Genomic DNA, 16,993 nt, shown 5'->3' on the forward strand with positions numbered 1-16,993 from the left:
TCATTTTATTTTAGACTTTCTTCTGATGAAGCGGCTCTAGCCGCGAAACTAGTAAAGATGTTCGATACGACTTTCAACCCACTGTTCTTCTCCCCCTTCTGGGATTACTACACTGGTGTTATGTTGGTCATTTATTGTATTTTTTAACTCTTTATTGTCCAATTATGTTTTTTATTGATTTTGTATTCAATAAAATGTTTCTTTATTATTTACCTGTTCTTTTTTACATTTCATACCTTGCTAATAGTACCGCGATAGTCCAACCATGGCCCAAAAAAACCCCCTTGTACTTGGCTCCTTGGTCTGGGGACCTTAGAGCCATTTCCTCTATATATATATCTATACTCTGGATGATGGTACGCCCCCTTTAAATGTTGAATTATTTTTCACCCTCAGAGGTTATTTATTAAATGTACCCCATTAAAGCCAATGAGAGTTAAATGCTTACAATTAGTAATGCCCATTTCTAGGCTGATAGGCACAGTGGGCTAGACACTGCCTCAGGGGACATATACCAAGGGAAAAAAATTGAAATAATTTCATTTGGAGAGGAAAATTATGCTTAATAACATGACTGGGGATGCTCTTCACCTGCTTGTGAAGTGACAATGTATACAAGCTACTACAGAAAAATTAAAATTTTCAAAACTAACAACTGGGCCAGGGTTGTGGGGAAGAGGAACTTGTCCTCATCAACATGGGGAAAAAGTTCTTTACCCAGGGAGGCTCCCCTGGCGAGGTACCTCCCTTATATTGAGGGCATGTGCCCCAGTATGGCTGCGAAGGAGGCACAAGCTCATCTTCTTTCTTGGCCTGCCAGGCTGCTTTTTTTTGGGTGGAGCTTCCCCTTTTGATCCATAAATGTCTGGTATACATTTTTGAGGGCTCCATGCCATTTTTGTTTTTTTATACTACCCAGCAACTTTGTTTATATTCAACTGTCTGCTGGAAGTCCTTGGCTGACAGTTGAATGAGCTGGGTGGGTATTACAAGCTGGTTAATAGGGCGCCAATAGCCATCAGTTCCCCAAGAAGTCTGAGCGTTTATCAATTTATCAATGGCAGTAATCCATTACCACTCCATTAGATTCATTGAAGGGCTTGTGTGACATCAAGGGTCTTTTAGACCCATAATAACTCATGAAAGAGAACCTATCACCAAAAAGTCCCCTATGTGATAAAATTTTTTTTAGTAAATAAAAAATTAAGGCACTTAAAATCCCCCCTCCCACAAAATGTTTGATCCTCCCCACCCCCTCATACATGCCTGTATGAAAGTAAATGCATGCGTTATTGGCACCTATGTATGAAAGCATTGATTTCTCTACACATGGTACATATTGCCACACAAGCTAAGGTGTGATCAATAATGCTAAGCCCTTTATTTACAATTAACTATAAAGCCGTGTACACACGATTGGACATTCCGACAACAAAACCATGGATTTTTTTACGATGGAATGTTGGCTCAAACTTGTCTTGCATACACACGGTCACACAAATGCTGTCGGAAACTCCGACCGTCAAGAACGCGGTGACGTACAACACTACGTCAACGAGCCGAAAAAAAGTAGGTTCAATGATTCCGAGCATGCGTAGGATTTTTGTGTGTCAGAATTGCATACACACGATCGGAATTTCCGACAAGAACTTTTGTTGTCGAAAAAATTGAGAACCAGCTCTCACACATTTGTTGTCGGAATTTCCGACAGAAAATGTCCGATGGAGCCTACACACGGTCGGAATATCCGACTAAAAGCTCACATCGAACATTTGTTGTCGGAAATTCCGATAGTTTGTACGCGGCATCAACGTATGACCTGTAGGGGCTTTTTAAAGTGTCGCTTATGAAAAATATAGGGTACTGAAGGTTGTGGCCATTTCACAAGCGCATACAATATGACATGGCCAGTATCTATTTACTCATCTTTTATATTTGACCAAAAAATGGTCATTGATTGTGTTTGTGTGCCTCTAAAAATTACTTTAGTGTATTTTTTACTGGAATTTTGCCTTTTTTAAACTATTGCACTAATATTGGGGGGAGGGGGGGAATACAAAGATTTCAACAATCGCTATTTTGTTCTCTAGTGTGCCTGCTTTCAGAAAATATATATTACTGGGGGGTTTATGTAATCTTCAGGGGGCAGATCCACAAAGATCTGCCCCGGCGCAGCGTATCTGAGATACGCTACGCCGCCGTACCTTACTGCAGTTTGGTTCGAATCCATAAAGATTTTGCGCCGTAAGTTACGGCGGCGTAGTCTATCTCTCGCGGTGTAACAGCGCATAATTCAAATCTGCGAGTAGGGGGCGCGTTTCATTTAAATGAAGTGCGTCCCCGCACCGATCGAACTGCGCATGCTCCGTTCCTAAATTTCCTGCCGTGCATTGCGCTAAATGACGTAGCAAGGAAGTCATTTTTTGTGACGTGGATGTGAATTACGTCCAGCCCGATTCACGGACGACTTACGCAAATGAAATTACATTTTTTAAATTATACGCGGGAACGACGGCCATACTTAACATTGAGTACGCCACCAAATAGCAGCTTTAACTATACGCCGAAAAAAGCCGACTAGAGACGACGTAAAAAAATGCGACGGCCGCTCGTACGTTCGTGGATCGTCGGAAATAGCTAATTTGCATACTCGACGCGGAAAACAACGGGAACGCCACCCAGCGGACGCCGAAGAATTGCATCTTAGATCCGAAGGCGAATGAAGACGTACGCCTGTCGGATCTAACCCAGATGCCGTCGTATCTTGTTTTGAGGATTCAAAACAAAGATACGACGCGGGAAATTTGAAAGTACGCCGGCGTATCAGTAGATACGCCGGCATACTCTCTTTGTGGATCTGCCCCCAGGTCTTTTTTACACAAAGCAAAAATGGCTCTGGCAGCAAAAGGGTTAATGAATGAATAGAGTGTCAAGATGCAGGTTAGCACCTTAGCTGGTCTTGGCGGGTTTGAGGACATATGTATATCTTACTGCCTGTCTGTCTATGACCAAACATAGCCTCAGAGTGTTAGATCTATATATATAAAACTCAAGTGTGTGTATGTATGTATGTATGTTCCAGCATCACGTCCAAACGGCTAAAGATATTAACATGAAACTTGGCACACATGTTACTTATATGTCAGCAACAAACATAGGATAGGTGGTTTAACCCTTACCCACCCCCATTTGCCATGGTCGGGGTTTACCTTTAAAGTCCCATTCAACTCTATGGGAAATACATGTTACTTCATAACTTCCAAACGGCTGTAGATATTTCGATAACACTTGGTCACAAGTTACTTATATGTCCACTTAAACTATAGGATAGTTAATTTATCCCTTAACTACCCCCATTTGTGAGGGTCGGGGTTTTTGTTTAAAGTCCCATGCAAATCAATGGGAAATGTATGTTCCCACATAACTTCTGTACGCCTGGAGATATTTCAATAATACCTGGTACACATATTACTTATATGCCAAATAAAAATATATGACAGTTAAATTAACCCTTACCTACACCCTTATATAAAAGATGGGTATATTTATATTACTATGATTTTCCTCCCCAAAAGGTTAAGATAGGAAGACCGGGCAATGCCGGGTATTCAGCTAGTATGTCAATAAAAACAAATGATAAAGAAAAACATTACCTGCAGCTGCTCAGTGGTGGGGTTAGAAGCTGCCTGCCCTGGAGCAGTGGTGAAACATTGCTTGTTGATTTTGTTGGTAAGAGCTAAAGAATCAGCTACAGTCAGGTTCTTGAGTGCAGAAGGCTTCAGGAAACAGAGGAATACCGGAGGGGCACTGGAAAAACACAAAAGATTTTTATTAGGTAAAAAGTAAACATACATATACATGTGTACATCAATGTATATTTAGCAGAACATGACAAATCTGCTAATGTAAATAAAACAGAATACCTTACAACAGGGCTCAAAATTTCACCCTGAGCTACTAGCCAGGCCTCAAGAGTTACTCGCCACCAGTTGCCCCACCTAATTCATACACTGCCCTGCGCCTAATTGCACCCGTAAACACGCCCTCGTAGATTATCTCATGGAATGACAATGTTTTATGCAGAATCAAGTTACAAAATTAAATATTACCAACAACAACTTTAACAAAATGGGACAGGGCACTGGGGGCAGACCAGAGGGACAGGGCACTGGGGGCAGACCAGAGGGACAGGGCACTGGGGGCAGACCAGAGGGACAGGGCACTAGAACTGGGTCTCTTCCCCATTCTCTTGCTGTCTCCTCTGCAACTCCCATCAATCCTCTCTCTTTCTCTCCCATTCATCTCATCATCAGGAGCCTGTGTGTGCGGCTCCACGCTTGCATGTCCCCAGTTCCCCCTTTTATTCAGGCTGGCAGAGAGGAGAGGAGCTGCAGCACAGCGGGAGGGAGTAAAATCCAGCGCTGAGATCCACACAACTGCACAGCCATTGACACCATAGCACAGCGCACACTGACAGCGCACATCACACATTGAGACCAGTCTGTTCACAGTGCTCAGGCTAAACTTACATAGAGCACAAGGAGAAGAAAACTGCACAAACTAGAAGGCTGCCGCTCTCATGTCAGGGCAACTTTCAGTGAGCGCTGCACCGGAGTGGTAATTTTTGCAATCTTCCACCTCACTCATTACTTTCTCCTCTCCAGCTACATTGGTCGGGGCCTGGGGGAGGGGGGCAGGCTCAGAGAGGTCATACTGTTAGGTCCCATGGCTTAAAGAGAATTGTAAGGAGAGCACCTGTGTACTGCTCTGCCTGTGCGCGGCTCAACAGACTACTTTTCCCGAGCATGCACCTTTCCTCTTCGGCCGCCAATCTCATCGGGACTCTAAGTGTAGGCACAGATTGGAGGGAGATTGGTCATGCAGCCCTGTCATCACTCGCCCCCAGCTTAAAACCACTCGCCAAATGCTAGTAGGCGAGTGGAAATTTTGAGGGCTGCCTTACAAGGTAGCATGAGTTGTTACGACATCAGTAAACATTTATATTAGAACCGTGTTGTACTGCACATATCACCAGATAAGTTCTAAAAGCCTAACAACAACTTGATCAATTTATAACTCGCATGCATTCTTATTTTTTTTTGTGTTGGGTGGTGACAAGTGTGTTTTAGGATACTGGAAGGTGATCTATGGTTCAGTTAATTACCTGGAGAGATTGAAATTTGCGCTGGATGTCAGAAGTGACGTGTAATAAACGGCTGTGTTCTGAGAGAAATTCAGCTTACTTGCCAGTGTAACACAGGATGCATCGTTGGCAAAAATTTGCAGCTGCAAAGAAAAGAGTCAGCAATGAATCAAATTCATTTATAGATTCCATTACAGGCATTTATAGTTAATTCTACATTCACATTATAGTGGTTGTAAACCCTTACATACACCCAGTGAAGTGACTGGCCTCAGGTGCTACACAGAGATGAAACAAATCCTCCTACATACAGTAAATTGCACCTGTTTATCTGCCGTATTCTTTTTCCTACACCAGTTAACCATTAATCCCACTCTCATGCTCAGGTGTGACCAACTAAAAAAGCATGCTTAAAAAAGGAGGCCAAGCCACCGAAATGCATCATAACCTTGGCAACCTGCACAGTCTCTGTCAGGTGCACGCTGCTCTATTGAATGGCTGCTGGTCCTCCATATTTCTGGCGACTGCCAAACACATACCATTGTTGTGGCCGGCTTCCCGCTCTCCTCTCTCCCTTACAATGAATATGCATGGAGCTGAGTAGATTATATTCAGTGGTGTCTCTACAGGGGCTCTGGAGCTGGATTCCCACAAAACTTGTGTGATGAGCTTGTTGTCATTCTGGGAGCAAGTGAGTGCATTGAAGTGTCAATTTATCTTTGAGCAATAAAGAAGTTTATTGCACTGGTGCATGAGCTTCCCTGGTTTGTGTTTCTTGAATTCCCTACTTTTGTTTAAAGTCCAGAAATTATAAAGCTTGTCTGAGTTGTTAAAAAAAAGGGGGGCAGAGAGCTAAAATCACATTCTGCAGAGCTCTGACATTTGATTGGAAGGAAGTGACTCCCTTCACACAGCACACAGGCACACAGGAACAGAGCCGAAGCTGTCAATCGGGTCGAGATGCAACAGAAAAGCACCTTCCCCAAAATGTTGCCACAAGTTCGAAAGAACACAGCTGGGTGGCCCACCTGGTTTTGGTCTTATACTGTATGTACTGTAGGTGTGATTGTTGGGTGTCCACAAACCTTTAGTCATATAGTGTAATAAGGCTTAGCTTCCTGTGGTGAATCACCTGATTCTTATCTCTTGGGGATTCCAGAGCTGAAGTCTGTCTGCCATAGTTTCTAGCCCTGCTCCTACCTATTTGTGAGCTTTAGGTGCTCTCGCACTCTTTCTTCTACATTCTCCATAACATAATATAAATGAAAAGGTCAACAAAGAGTGTAGGGGCAACTTTGTAATGTGAACAGTTCCTCTTTTGGATCCCTCAATTCTTTTAGCATTTTATATGACCATCTTTATAGCTGAGCTCCAGGTTGATATAAAAGACACATATGAATGTTGCTCTGTACTCATTCATATGTAGCGCCCTGCTCCTGTTGATCAGGCGCTATTATTCAAATTGAGTGGGATATCTGAAATGTAGTTATTTCAGATTTGTGTTTTATGGCTAAATTGGCTTTTGCTTCAGCTTTGACTGAGTTGAGTGTATTTCCCACGGATACCAGCAGGTGTCATTGTCCCCTCTTGTTCCATGTTGGAAGTTACAGCCAGTCACAGTGTATTGGGTGCTCTTTCCCAGAACCAACCTAGTGGGAGTTTCTTTGCATGCTGGGAGAGGGTACTTAAGGTGTGAATGCCATTTTTCTGTCTCTCTCGCCTCATGGTCACCTTGACCTGGGGAATGTGACAGTTCCTCTTTTGCCTTCGGGGCCAGCTGGCCCGAGGCTTCTCAACTGGAGGTAGGCCCAGAAGCTATCTGGGGCCTACTGGCTCGAGGGTGATCCTATGCTGTCTGTCCTGCGGGAAGAAGCTGGTCAACTGAAGGAACCGGGGGAGGATTCGTCTTGGAGAGGACACAGCTGGAGGCTGGTATCTCGAGAGAAGCCTGGTGCCTCAGTTGGAGGACGCATCCTGACCTATCTGTTTCACAGTATTGCTGGGTTGGCTTAAAGGAACTTTTTCATACTGTGCAACTGAGTTTACTGAGGACAATTCTGATTATTGGATCCTGTGGCAGAGGATCGTTCAGCAGCTATTGATACTATAAAGTTCGTGGCAGAGACCATCACCTTTGACTGTTCGTGCATCATTCCGGCTGCCAGGTCTGTGGCAGGGGCCTGTCCGGGTGAGCAAGATCCAACGACAGTGAGTGCACCTGTCTCAGGGATCTCAAAGTTTCATTGATCTACAGAAAGGTACCTAAACTTTCCCTCTCCCTCCATTCCCCTTGTTCCGTCAACGTTGTGGTTAAATAAAAAGCCTTTGGAAAAGACTCAGTGACTGGCAGCCGTGTTTTTTTAAATTTGATTAACCCGAGATTCTGAGCTAACACGGAGAACAGTGGGGTAGCGGCAGACATAAACTAACCAGCCGCTCCTTCAGGGGTATTGCTACACATACATCATTTTTTTTTCAGTTTGATTTGGCAGACTCAAGTTTCTCCTTTTCGAAATACTGTCAAATTCATTAGAATACAATAAATAAAATCACTGGATAACTGACTAAGGGCCCTTGGGCAAGAGGTACCCAGTCTTACCATGGTATCATTAGCAAAGTGCATCAGATCCACATCACTTGTGCTTGACAAGAATGAAGCCATATTAGTCACAAGCCAGGCGGAGGAGTTGGCGTTGGTTTGGTTATAGCAGACTATGGCATTAGAAGTGTCTATGAGAAAAAGCAATTAATGAAAAACAGGTAGAAACATGCCTTTTGAAAATTTTTATTTCTATAGTATGCTTTGGAAATACAGTCAGGAGAACTAAATAAAAAGTTTGAATACCTTTAGTGGTCAGATAGGGTTTGATAAAGGTATTATAAGTGCTTTGTTTTGTTCCTGTTGACATCTGGGGGGAACTAGTATCCAGGCCTTTCAAACTGTGAAAAAGAAGATAGATAAACATTAGAAAAATGTCTTGAGTTTATTTCCTGAATTGTAAGCATGATCCATGGAAACCAGATAATTGGAGTTCAAGGGTAACAGGGTAGGGTTCAAACTCTTGCTGGATTTACAAAGCTTTTCATGAATAGATATCTACCCGATCTACACTATGGCCATTGTTAGAAAAAAGTGGATCTCTAATTCAAACTCGCTGGGTAACACAAAAAGTAGAAACATCTAAAGCTGGCCATACATTGACCACAATTCTGATCAGTGTGTGGCCATTCCATCTTAACAGAAGTTGTTCTATCGAAGGAACATGCAGAAAACAGTTGTCAAAGAAACCCAAAAAACGAATCATCCATGACCAGCTTAACTTTACAAAATGGCTCAAGAATTTCAAACTTGATCTACAGGGAGAATTTACAATTTCCGGTGTATCATGAAGGCTATCCTTGCAGGTCCTCCTTAAACCAGGTTCCCTTGATGGCTACATCCACAAGAAGTTGTAAAGGCTGAATGCAAGCCCTTAGTAGGGTCTATGAAGAGCTACTATCATCCATGCAGGGGCAAAGCTACAGTTCATGGGGCCCCATACCAACATTTTAATGGGGTTCTCAGCAATGGGGAGTAGGGATGTAGATGGTAGTTATGGGCCTTTCTATATCTATATTTGCATATGGATATATTTAAATAATTGAATACAGTTTACCATATGGCATCTATTTATCTTTCCATGCTCTCGCTTCCCCTCCCGCCATGAGTATCTTCCCTGGTGGGAGTGTTTAGGATGTTTGCAACTTATATAATTTATTTTTACCCCCTTTTTCATATGTTTACAAACTATAGGAAGGAAGATATGATCTTAGGGCCAGATTCACAAAAGAGATACGACGGCGTATCTGCTATCACCAGGCTAGCTATGCTGTTTGGTAGGGCTGTGTAAATCCCAGGACTGGATTGACAAAAATGCAAATCCTTTGGCAGGTAAACCAACTCCATTATGAAAAAATGATCTCAGTATTTAGTGGTTCGAATTAGACTTAACTTTAAGAATAATCCTTTTTTAGATACACCGGTTATAGTTACTGGCCAGTCAACAACTGCTACTTATTTACCACCAACTAACACATACTTGAAGACTTTCACCTAATTTCTGCTATTGAAGTCTTGGTTGGCCTCATACATTTTACATTTTACACAAGACACTTACATGGCCTGGTAGGAGTCACATGGCAAGTTCTTTGGTAGGGTGTTGAGTTGGTTTGGGGTAATACCAGGCAAAAAAGCAGTAAGTTTATCCTGGAATAACTGGGCCCAGTCACTCCTATTGAAAGAACTGAAGTTGCTCTTCAAATTCTGAAAGATCTGGGTAAGCACAGCCTTGGACAAAGCTGGATCAACAGAGGTCTGGTTGTTCTGTAAACATGACACAAATCAAGAGAAATTCTAACTTTATCAAATGTTTAATACAGTTACAGGACAAGAATTCCTTATACAAGTACAAACATAAGTCATCAACATGGAGAATCTTTTTTGTTTTTATCTAGTCAGGGTTTTCTATCTGGGAGTTTGGGTGTTTCCAAACTGCTTCTGTTTTCAGAAAAAAGGGCAGAAAGAGTCAACTGTCCAGAATGAATATTTATCATGTCCCAGCCAATCCCTGAAAGGAGGCATCAAGAAGGTGGCTGGAGAGTTGATAAATGTTTGTGAGGCCTTTTCAGAATCTTATTTCTCTGCTAGGAGGGTTCCAATCCTCCTGGGGATGATGTCCCCGGAGACAGCTATAGTGAGACAAGAACTGCAGTTTGGACCTCAGCAGAAGCTGGGCTGAGGGCCTGGAAAAGGCTACGAATGGACTTTTGTTAGAGGACACTCTCTTAAAGTCTTGGTGTGGAGAAGGATCTTTTGTCTCACTCATTGAGGATCTACCTGTAGAAGCTGGGTGGCTGACAGCATCTAGGACACTGTGAGTAAGACCTGTGTTTGGGATTTTCATGTGTGTATGCAGCTACTGTATGTGTATTTTTGATAGAAGATTGTCTTCCTATTCATCATTTTGGAGTATCCTGAACACCGCTACTGTTTTTCTGCAATAAATACTAAAAAGCATCCCTTAAACTGAGTATGTATTGTTGGTGTGCATGGAATTGTGTTTGTGACTGACAGCCTCTGTACTAGCAAGGGAGACCTGGGCTTATTCTCAGCAGCCTCTTGGGGGGTAAGCGCTACAGTTATTATAACCCATAAATGTTTTTGTCATCTATGTGCCATTGGGGAGATGTCCCTTCACTTCCTGTCCCATATCCAACACAGGAAGTGAGAGGAAATCCCTCCAGTGTAAGTAAATCTCTGGTTGTCACCAGTGTCCACATTGGAAGATATCCCCTCTAATACTGTTCTGGGGCAACGCAAAATTCGGGATTTTCTTTTACTTTAACTTTCGATTAGATCGGTAATCAAGACAAACAGAGAGGGTGAATCTCCCTAACGGGGACACCGACAGTGAAAAAAGCTGACAGGTGTTCTAATCCTTTTTCATGCTATCCAAAAGTTAAAAAAAATTGCCTTTAGTTATACTTTAACCCCTGAGGAAATTAAAATTCTACGGGCTCCTGAAAGGCATTGGCTGTTTGTTGTCCTTTCTGTGGTCATTTGCTGAACCAAAAAGTCATTGTTGGACTCTCGGATTGTTTGTTTGGCACTCTTTCTGGTCCAGCTGTGTATAGTGATGGCATTTAGTCAGAACACAGACATTGAAAACTGTACAATAGTAACTCTAAGAATTGATCATTCCCTACATTCCCCCCATAGTTGTGCCTTTACATAACAGCTATGGGAGCCAGTAAGAGTTTAGTTGTCACTTACAGATGATAGAGCCACGTTAAAACTGGAGAGAAAGTTGTCCATATCAGCGGAGTTCTGTAGAGCGCCCACAATGCTGTTGGCAATTTGCGGATTCATATTCGTGTTGAGGGCAAAGTTGGCCAACTGTGGCGTAGAGAGTGAGGGCAGGACATCCAGCTACAGATGAGTTTAAAAAACAAATTATACACAACCATTTACCTACTAAAAATATTATAACCAAGCACATCTGTAACAGTGCATGAACATGTGTTTTTCAAAAAAGAACAGTTACATGTATACTGAGAATGGAGCCATTGAGGGTTTTACAATAAAACTAAAGTTCTGTCTCCAGACATTGGGGTTGATTTACTAGAACAGATGGGTGCAAAATCGGGTGCAGATCTGCATAGAAATAAAGCAGCTTCTAGGTTTTATTGTCAAAGCTTAATTGAACAAGCTGAAGTTAGATGTTGATTGGCTACCATGCAGAGCTACACCAGATTTTGCACTCTCTAGTTTTAGAAAATCAATCTCTTAAGCCTCGTACACACGATCAGATGTTCGGAAGACCGTTCGTCCGTTTTTGGTGCATGCTAGTCTCATGTCGAAAGTGAAGAGGTTACTCACCATAAGAAAAGTCTCATATGACAGAATACAACTTCAGAAGTGACGTAATGTGTTGACTAGTTTTGCATGTATTCTTTAGTTTCTGAGCATGCGTACTCTTGCGTTTTTATTTGTATGAAAACCGTACTAATTAAAGCAGAGGTTCGGTTAAAAAATAAAAATAGATTAAAAGTCAGCAGCTACACTGTAGCTGCTGACTTTTAATAAGGACACTTACCTGTCCTGGGTGCCCGCAATGATGGCAGCCGAAGCCGAGCAATTGCTCTGGTCTCGGCTGCCCCGCCGCCATCCTCGGTGAAGGAATCAGGAAGTGAAGCGTTGTGGCTTCACCGCCCGATTCCCTACTGCGCAGCGCTACGTGAATGGGCGATGTCTCCTGGGACACACACAAGGTCCCAGAGGACACCGCTCCCTCATTCCCCAGGAGGCAGCGCGAGGAGGAGAAGAAAGAAGACGGACCGCGGATCAGGAATGGGCAGATTAGGATGATCTGCCTAGCAACAGGCACTTCTGGTATGTACAAAAAATAAAAATAAAATTTGCAGCATTTTCGATTTTTTTGTTCAGGGTGGAGCTCCACTTTAAAATGAAAACTGGACGTTGAGTTCACATACGACAAAAAATGTATAGCCTGCACATCCAGCTTTTGTCGAATGAAAAAACAGAATCGGCTGTCGAAAAGCACCTTACTAACGATCCGAAAATTGGCAGATTGTACGTCGGATGAAATTTTAATTCCAATTTTCGGATTGCGTGTACTGGACTTCAGTCCTAAATCCTGAGCATAGAAAGAGTGGATCTTGACGAAATAAGACATAGACATTTGTGATGCTAGTGAGACAGCTTGGCCTCTTCAGCTCATGTAGATTAATGTTTTTGTGCTTTTGTAAGTACTACTATGATTTTTACATTCATCTGCATCATGTTCCTTGAGCTGAATCTTTATCAGATTGAACAGAAAGTTATTCTATTACTTGTTGCAGTTGACATTCTGCCCTTCCTTTGCGGATGCATGGTGGACCAGTGTCGAGCTCTCTTATCTCTCTGGATAAATGAAGCTCTCATTCAGGTACAGTGCTGGTGAGGGCAGGACAGGGTCACATCCTCATACTCAATGGGGTTGATTTACAAAAAGCATAAAGACTGTGCACTTTGCAAGCGATGTTGCTCCATAGCTTAGTAAATGAGGTGGAGCTTCACTATGCAAGGAATACCCAAAAACATACAAGGAAAAAAATAAAAAATAAAAACAGCATATTTGAACATGATTGGATAGCTATACTTATACCAAGGGCCAGATTCACAAAAGAGATACGACGGCGTATCTCCTGATACGCCGTCGTATCTCTGAGATACGATTGTCGTATCTATGCGCCTGATTCATAGAATCAGGTTACGCATAGATAGCCCTAAGATCCGACAGGTGTAAGTGACTTACACCGTCGGATCTTAGGCTGCAATTCTAGGCCGGCCGCTAGGTCGCCCGTAGAATATGCAAATGACTAGTTACGCCGATTCACGAACGTCCGCTTTGCCCGTCGCTGTAAATGTACGTTGTTTCCGTAGAGAAACGCCGCGTAAAACTAAAGCTGCCCTCTAGTTGGTCTAGCCAATGTTAAGTATGGCCGTCGTTCCCGCGTCGAAATTTGAAATTTCACGTCGTTTGCGTAAGTCGTCCGTGAATGGCGCTGGACGCTATTTACGTTAACGTCGAAACCAATGACGTCCTTGCGACGTCATTTAGCGCAATGCACGTCGGGAAATTTTAGGGACGGAGCATGCGCAGTACGTTCGGCGCGGGAACGCGCCTAATTTAAATGGTCCCCGCCCCATTTTAATTAGGCGGGCTTGCGCCGGGTGGATTTACGCTACGCCGCCGCAAGTTTACAGGCAAGTGCTTTGTGAATCAAGCACTTACGCTGAAAACTTGCGCGGTGTAACGTAAATGTAATACGTTACGCCGCCGCAGCGTAGGGCGATTCTACGTGAATCTGGCCCCAAGTACTTATTTATACACTTAAATAGGTATAAAGTATTAATAATAAGCATCAAACAATCTTGCACTTGTGATGTGCTATACTGATTTGCATGTGCAAGATCACTTTTCAGAGGCGATTGACAGGCAGTGAGGAGGCGATGTGACACCTCCTCACTCCCACTTAACCCTATTTTTTTGCCAAACTGTGTGCAGGGTTGCGGGGCATCCCGGTTCACTTGAATGGGTCAGGTCCAGCAGGCTTGCCAATGCCCAATGCAATATGTTTTACCATAAGCACAAAGTGAAGCATCGCGGTAGAGGCATGTATACACCCTTGTGTATACATATTCTTGTATGTATACACCCTGCCATTTTTATTTAAAAAGTAAAAAACGTAAAAACTTACAGCGTTGAATTTATCGCCAAGACCAGAGACAAGCTCAGAATAATCTGCAAACACGGCAAACTTTCCAAAGTTCTGATTTAGGAGAACACTGCTGCTTCCATTCTTGGAACAAGCTGGACCTAAAATTTTCAAAGGGAAATCCAAAAATAATTAATTTTTCTTTGGGGTTTTACACAGAAAATAATAACAAAAATACATTTATAGGGGTATATTTTTATTATTTTTATTATTATTATTATTATTATTATTATTATTATTATTATTATTAATACTAAGTCAAACTAAATCCACTGTAGAGCCAAGAAATGACATGCCATTTCTTTTGCATACATTGTGATGGATTTGGTGAGAGTTTTTTCTTGAGGTTCAGAACTAAATCCGATGCCTTATTAATAGGTAGTCCTGGTTTGGGCATGCAAAGAATATGAAGAATAAGTCAAGGATCCTGAGGAAAGATGTGCAGGTGTGTTTTATGTAGGATGTTACCTTTGTTTTTCACATAAGGTTGGATCAGGTTTTTAAAAACATTCTTCTGGGTTCCTGGAGTCATTTGGGGGAATTTGCTGTTCAAACCTGCAACTCTGTGGATAATAAAGTAAAATGAATGAGTAAAACACTTGGTCTACTGATCACAATTTCACCATATGTTTGTGAATAGATTAACTCCTGTATCATCAGCTCCATTTAGTGTCCAAAATGTGATATATTTTCTTATTGAGGTGTTTCTGGAAACGTTACTGCATTCTGGATGGGGCTGATGATCCTGGAGTTAATTTATTCAAAAAAATATAGTGAAAGTTAGCTTGCATAAACGTTTCTGACATTCGTGCAACAAAGGTTTTATAAACAGACCCCTTGCATACAATAGGGGAAAATACAAACAGCCTTTCCTCAAGTTTCCCTTGATAGGGAATGGGGATTAGTAGGTAGAACTGAAAGACACAAAGCTCTCGAGAAAACTGCAGTTCAAAATTATATAACATTTTCAGGGTCACTTTATGTTTTAAGAATATTTAATTAATACATTTATAGTTTGAAAAACGTTTGACTTTTTTAGAAAAGCATATGATGTTAATTCTATAACTTGCCCTGCGTGAAGAGTTATATGCAATTCTCAACAATTTCTCAACTGATTCTTCCTAATGGTCCTTTACTGCGGAGGCTGGTTGTATTTACCACTAGGAAGGATTAAGCGCAAGCCAACTAAATTGTATTAAGGCTCATGCACATGGGAACTTGTTGGCATACAGCGTGGCAGTGACGGCTGGTGTTGTTTTTGAGGGGGGGGGGGTGGGGTGGGAAGCAACCCCTGCTTCCACCAGTCAGGTTCCAATCTGGGATTTTGTGGTTCGTCACTCAGCACTTGATGGGGTCCATCTAGGTTCCGAGCGGGCAGCGCTGGGGAGGGCATCTCCTCCTTCTCCTCCTCTGCATCATAACGGCTTCTGCCGTGCGTCTCTTCCTTCCTCCTAGGCATCCAATAGGATCGCCTGACCTTTCAGTCAATCAGGTGACAGGTCTCACAACTGGGTGGGATCGGAGCACAGTGCTCTGCACCCCGAGCATACCCTATTTTGAAGCATATTAAAGCCTCCCCATTGTAATCAATGCATCTGGCACCCCAAATGTAGATTAGGAAACCGGACGCATGGATAGGGGGCGGCGCCCATGCGCCCCTAATGGACAGGCGATCATTGTAGCATATTGATGTATTTTTTTTAAAACAGCATAAGTGCCGTAATTTGACTTAGTATCAGCCTCCTGCAGTCCTTGTGCAACATACCTCAGACTATGGGAGAGAGAAGCCCAGGACTGGAGCTTCAGTACCAAACCTTCCACAAAAAATGAGTAGATACTTACATGGCTTGGTAAGAGTCACATGAGATGCTTTGGTTTATAAGACTGAGTTGATCTGGGGTAATGGCAGGCAGGGCCAAGCTCAGCTTATTTTGGAAGAGTTGGCTCCAGTCTGAGCTGTTCCAGTTGGAGAAGTTGGACTTGAGAACATCAAAGGTTTGGTTCAGCAAGGCCTGGGACAAAGGTTGCGGCAACATGCTCTGGTTTCTCTGCAAACAATAGAAAACATTATACTTCAGAACTTATATCTATAGCTAGGCAGAGAGATCCAATCTGGGGTATCGGTAAACTAGAAGATGTTTGATGCATTTTGGCCATGCCCACTAAGAAACTTGACTGGTCAACTAAACCTGCTTTCAAGTGGATTCTTCGGGAGGGTTGGTATTTATTGATTGTAAAAACAGGTTAAAATAAATATTGACCTTCTTGGTGAATCCACTTGAAAGCACTTTTTACTGTAAGGGGGCCTCTGCGATCACATATTGGTTCTATTGTAGGGGCTCATAATTTTTACCATTGTTCGATAGATCTGATTGCAACCTACCACAGTGCAAGAAATTCTGTACTAATGAGCATCTAGTGCGACTGCCCACACTGTCTGGAGACATATTTCCCACTCCTATAGGTTGACTGACACTAGGACTGGTATCCAACACATTGCTAGTGAATATAAAAAGTTTGTGGAAAGGAAAAAATGTTGCTTAAAAACATTGGGCCAGATCCACCAACGAATTACGCCGGGGTATCTATTGATACGCCGCGTAATTTCAAAGTTCCCGCATCGTATCTTTGTTTTGTATCCACAAAACAAGATACGACGGAATGAGGGATCGATCCGACAGGCGTACGTCTTAGTACGCCGTTGGATCTTAGGTGCATTTTCCCGGCGGCCGCTTGGTGGCGTTTTCGTCAAATTCCGCGTCGAGTATGCAAATTAGCTAGATACGGCGATCCACGAACGTACGTCCGGCCGGCACATTTTTTTACGTCGCTTGCGTTCGGCTTTTTCCGGCGTATAGTTACCCCTGCTATATGAGGCGTACTCAATGTTAAGTATGGCCGTCGTTCCCGCGTCGAAATTTGAATTTTTTTACGTTGTTTGCGTAAGTCGTTCGCGAATAGGGATTTGCGTAGAATGACATCACCGTCGTAAGCATTGGCTTGTTCCGGTTTAATTTCGAGCATGTGCAC

At 42.7% G+C, this 16,993-nt stretch overlaps 1 protein-coding gene across 1 annotated transcript in view; it reads right to left on the reverse strand.

Moving 5' to 3' along the window:
• Nucleotides 1-16,993, reverse strand: part of MSLN (mesothelin) — a 76,431-nt gene that overhangs the window by 35,645 nt on the left and 23,793 nt on the right. Inside the window, exons 10-18 of the mRNA XM_040356456.1 lie at nucleotides 15,806-16,011; nucleotides 14,432-14,526; nucleotides 13,946-14,064; nucleotides 10,956-11,111; nucleotides 9,301-9,506; nucleotides 7,989-8,083; nucleotides 7,743-7,873; nucleotides 5,165-5,286; nucleotides 3,654-3,807 (exon numbers count right to left, since the gene is read on the reverse strand). Coding sequence (XP_040212390.1) covers nucleotides 3,654-3,807; nucleotides 5,165-5,286; nucleotides 7,743-7,873; nucleotides 7,989-8,083; nucleotides 9,301-9,506; nucleotides 10,956-11,111; nucleotides 13,946-14,064; nucleotides 14,432-14,526; nucleotides 15,806-16,011 — 1,284 coding nt within the window. The remainder of the gene's footprint in view (nucleotides 1-3,653; nucleotides 3,808-5,164; nucleotides 5,287-7,742; nucleotides 7,874-7,988; nucleotides 8,084-9,300; nucleotides 9,507-10,955; nucleotides 11,112-13,945; nucleotides 14,065-14,431; nucleotides 14,527-15,805; nucleotides 16,012-16,993) is intronic.

The sequence above is a fragment of the Rana temporaria genome, chromosome 6 (assembly GCF_905171775.1).
Source record: "Rana temporaria chromosome 6, aRanTem1.1, whole genome shotgun sequence".
In the NCBI taxonomy this organism is placed as follows: domain Eukaryota; kingdom Metazoa; phylum Chordata; class Amphibia; order Anura; family Ranidae; genus Rana; species Rana temporaria.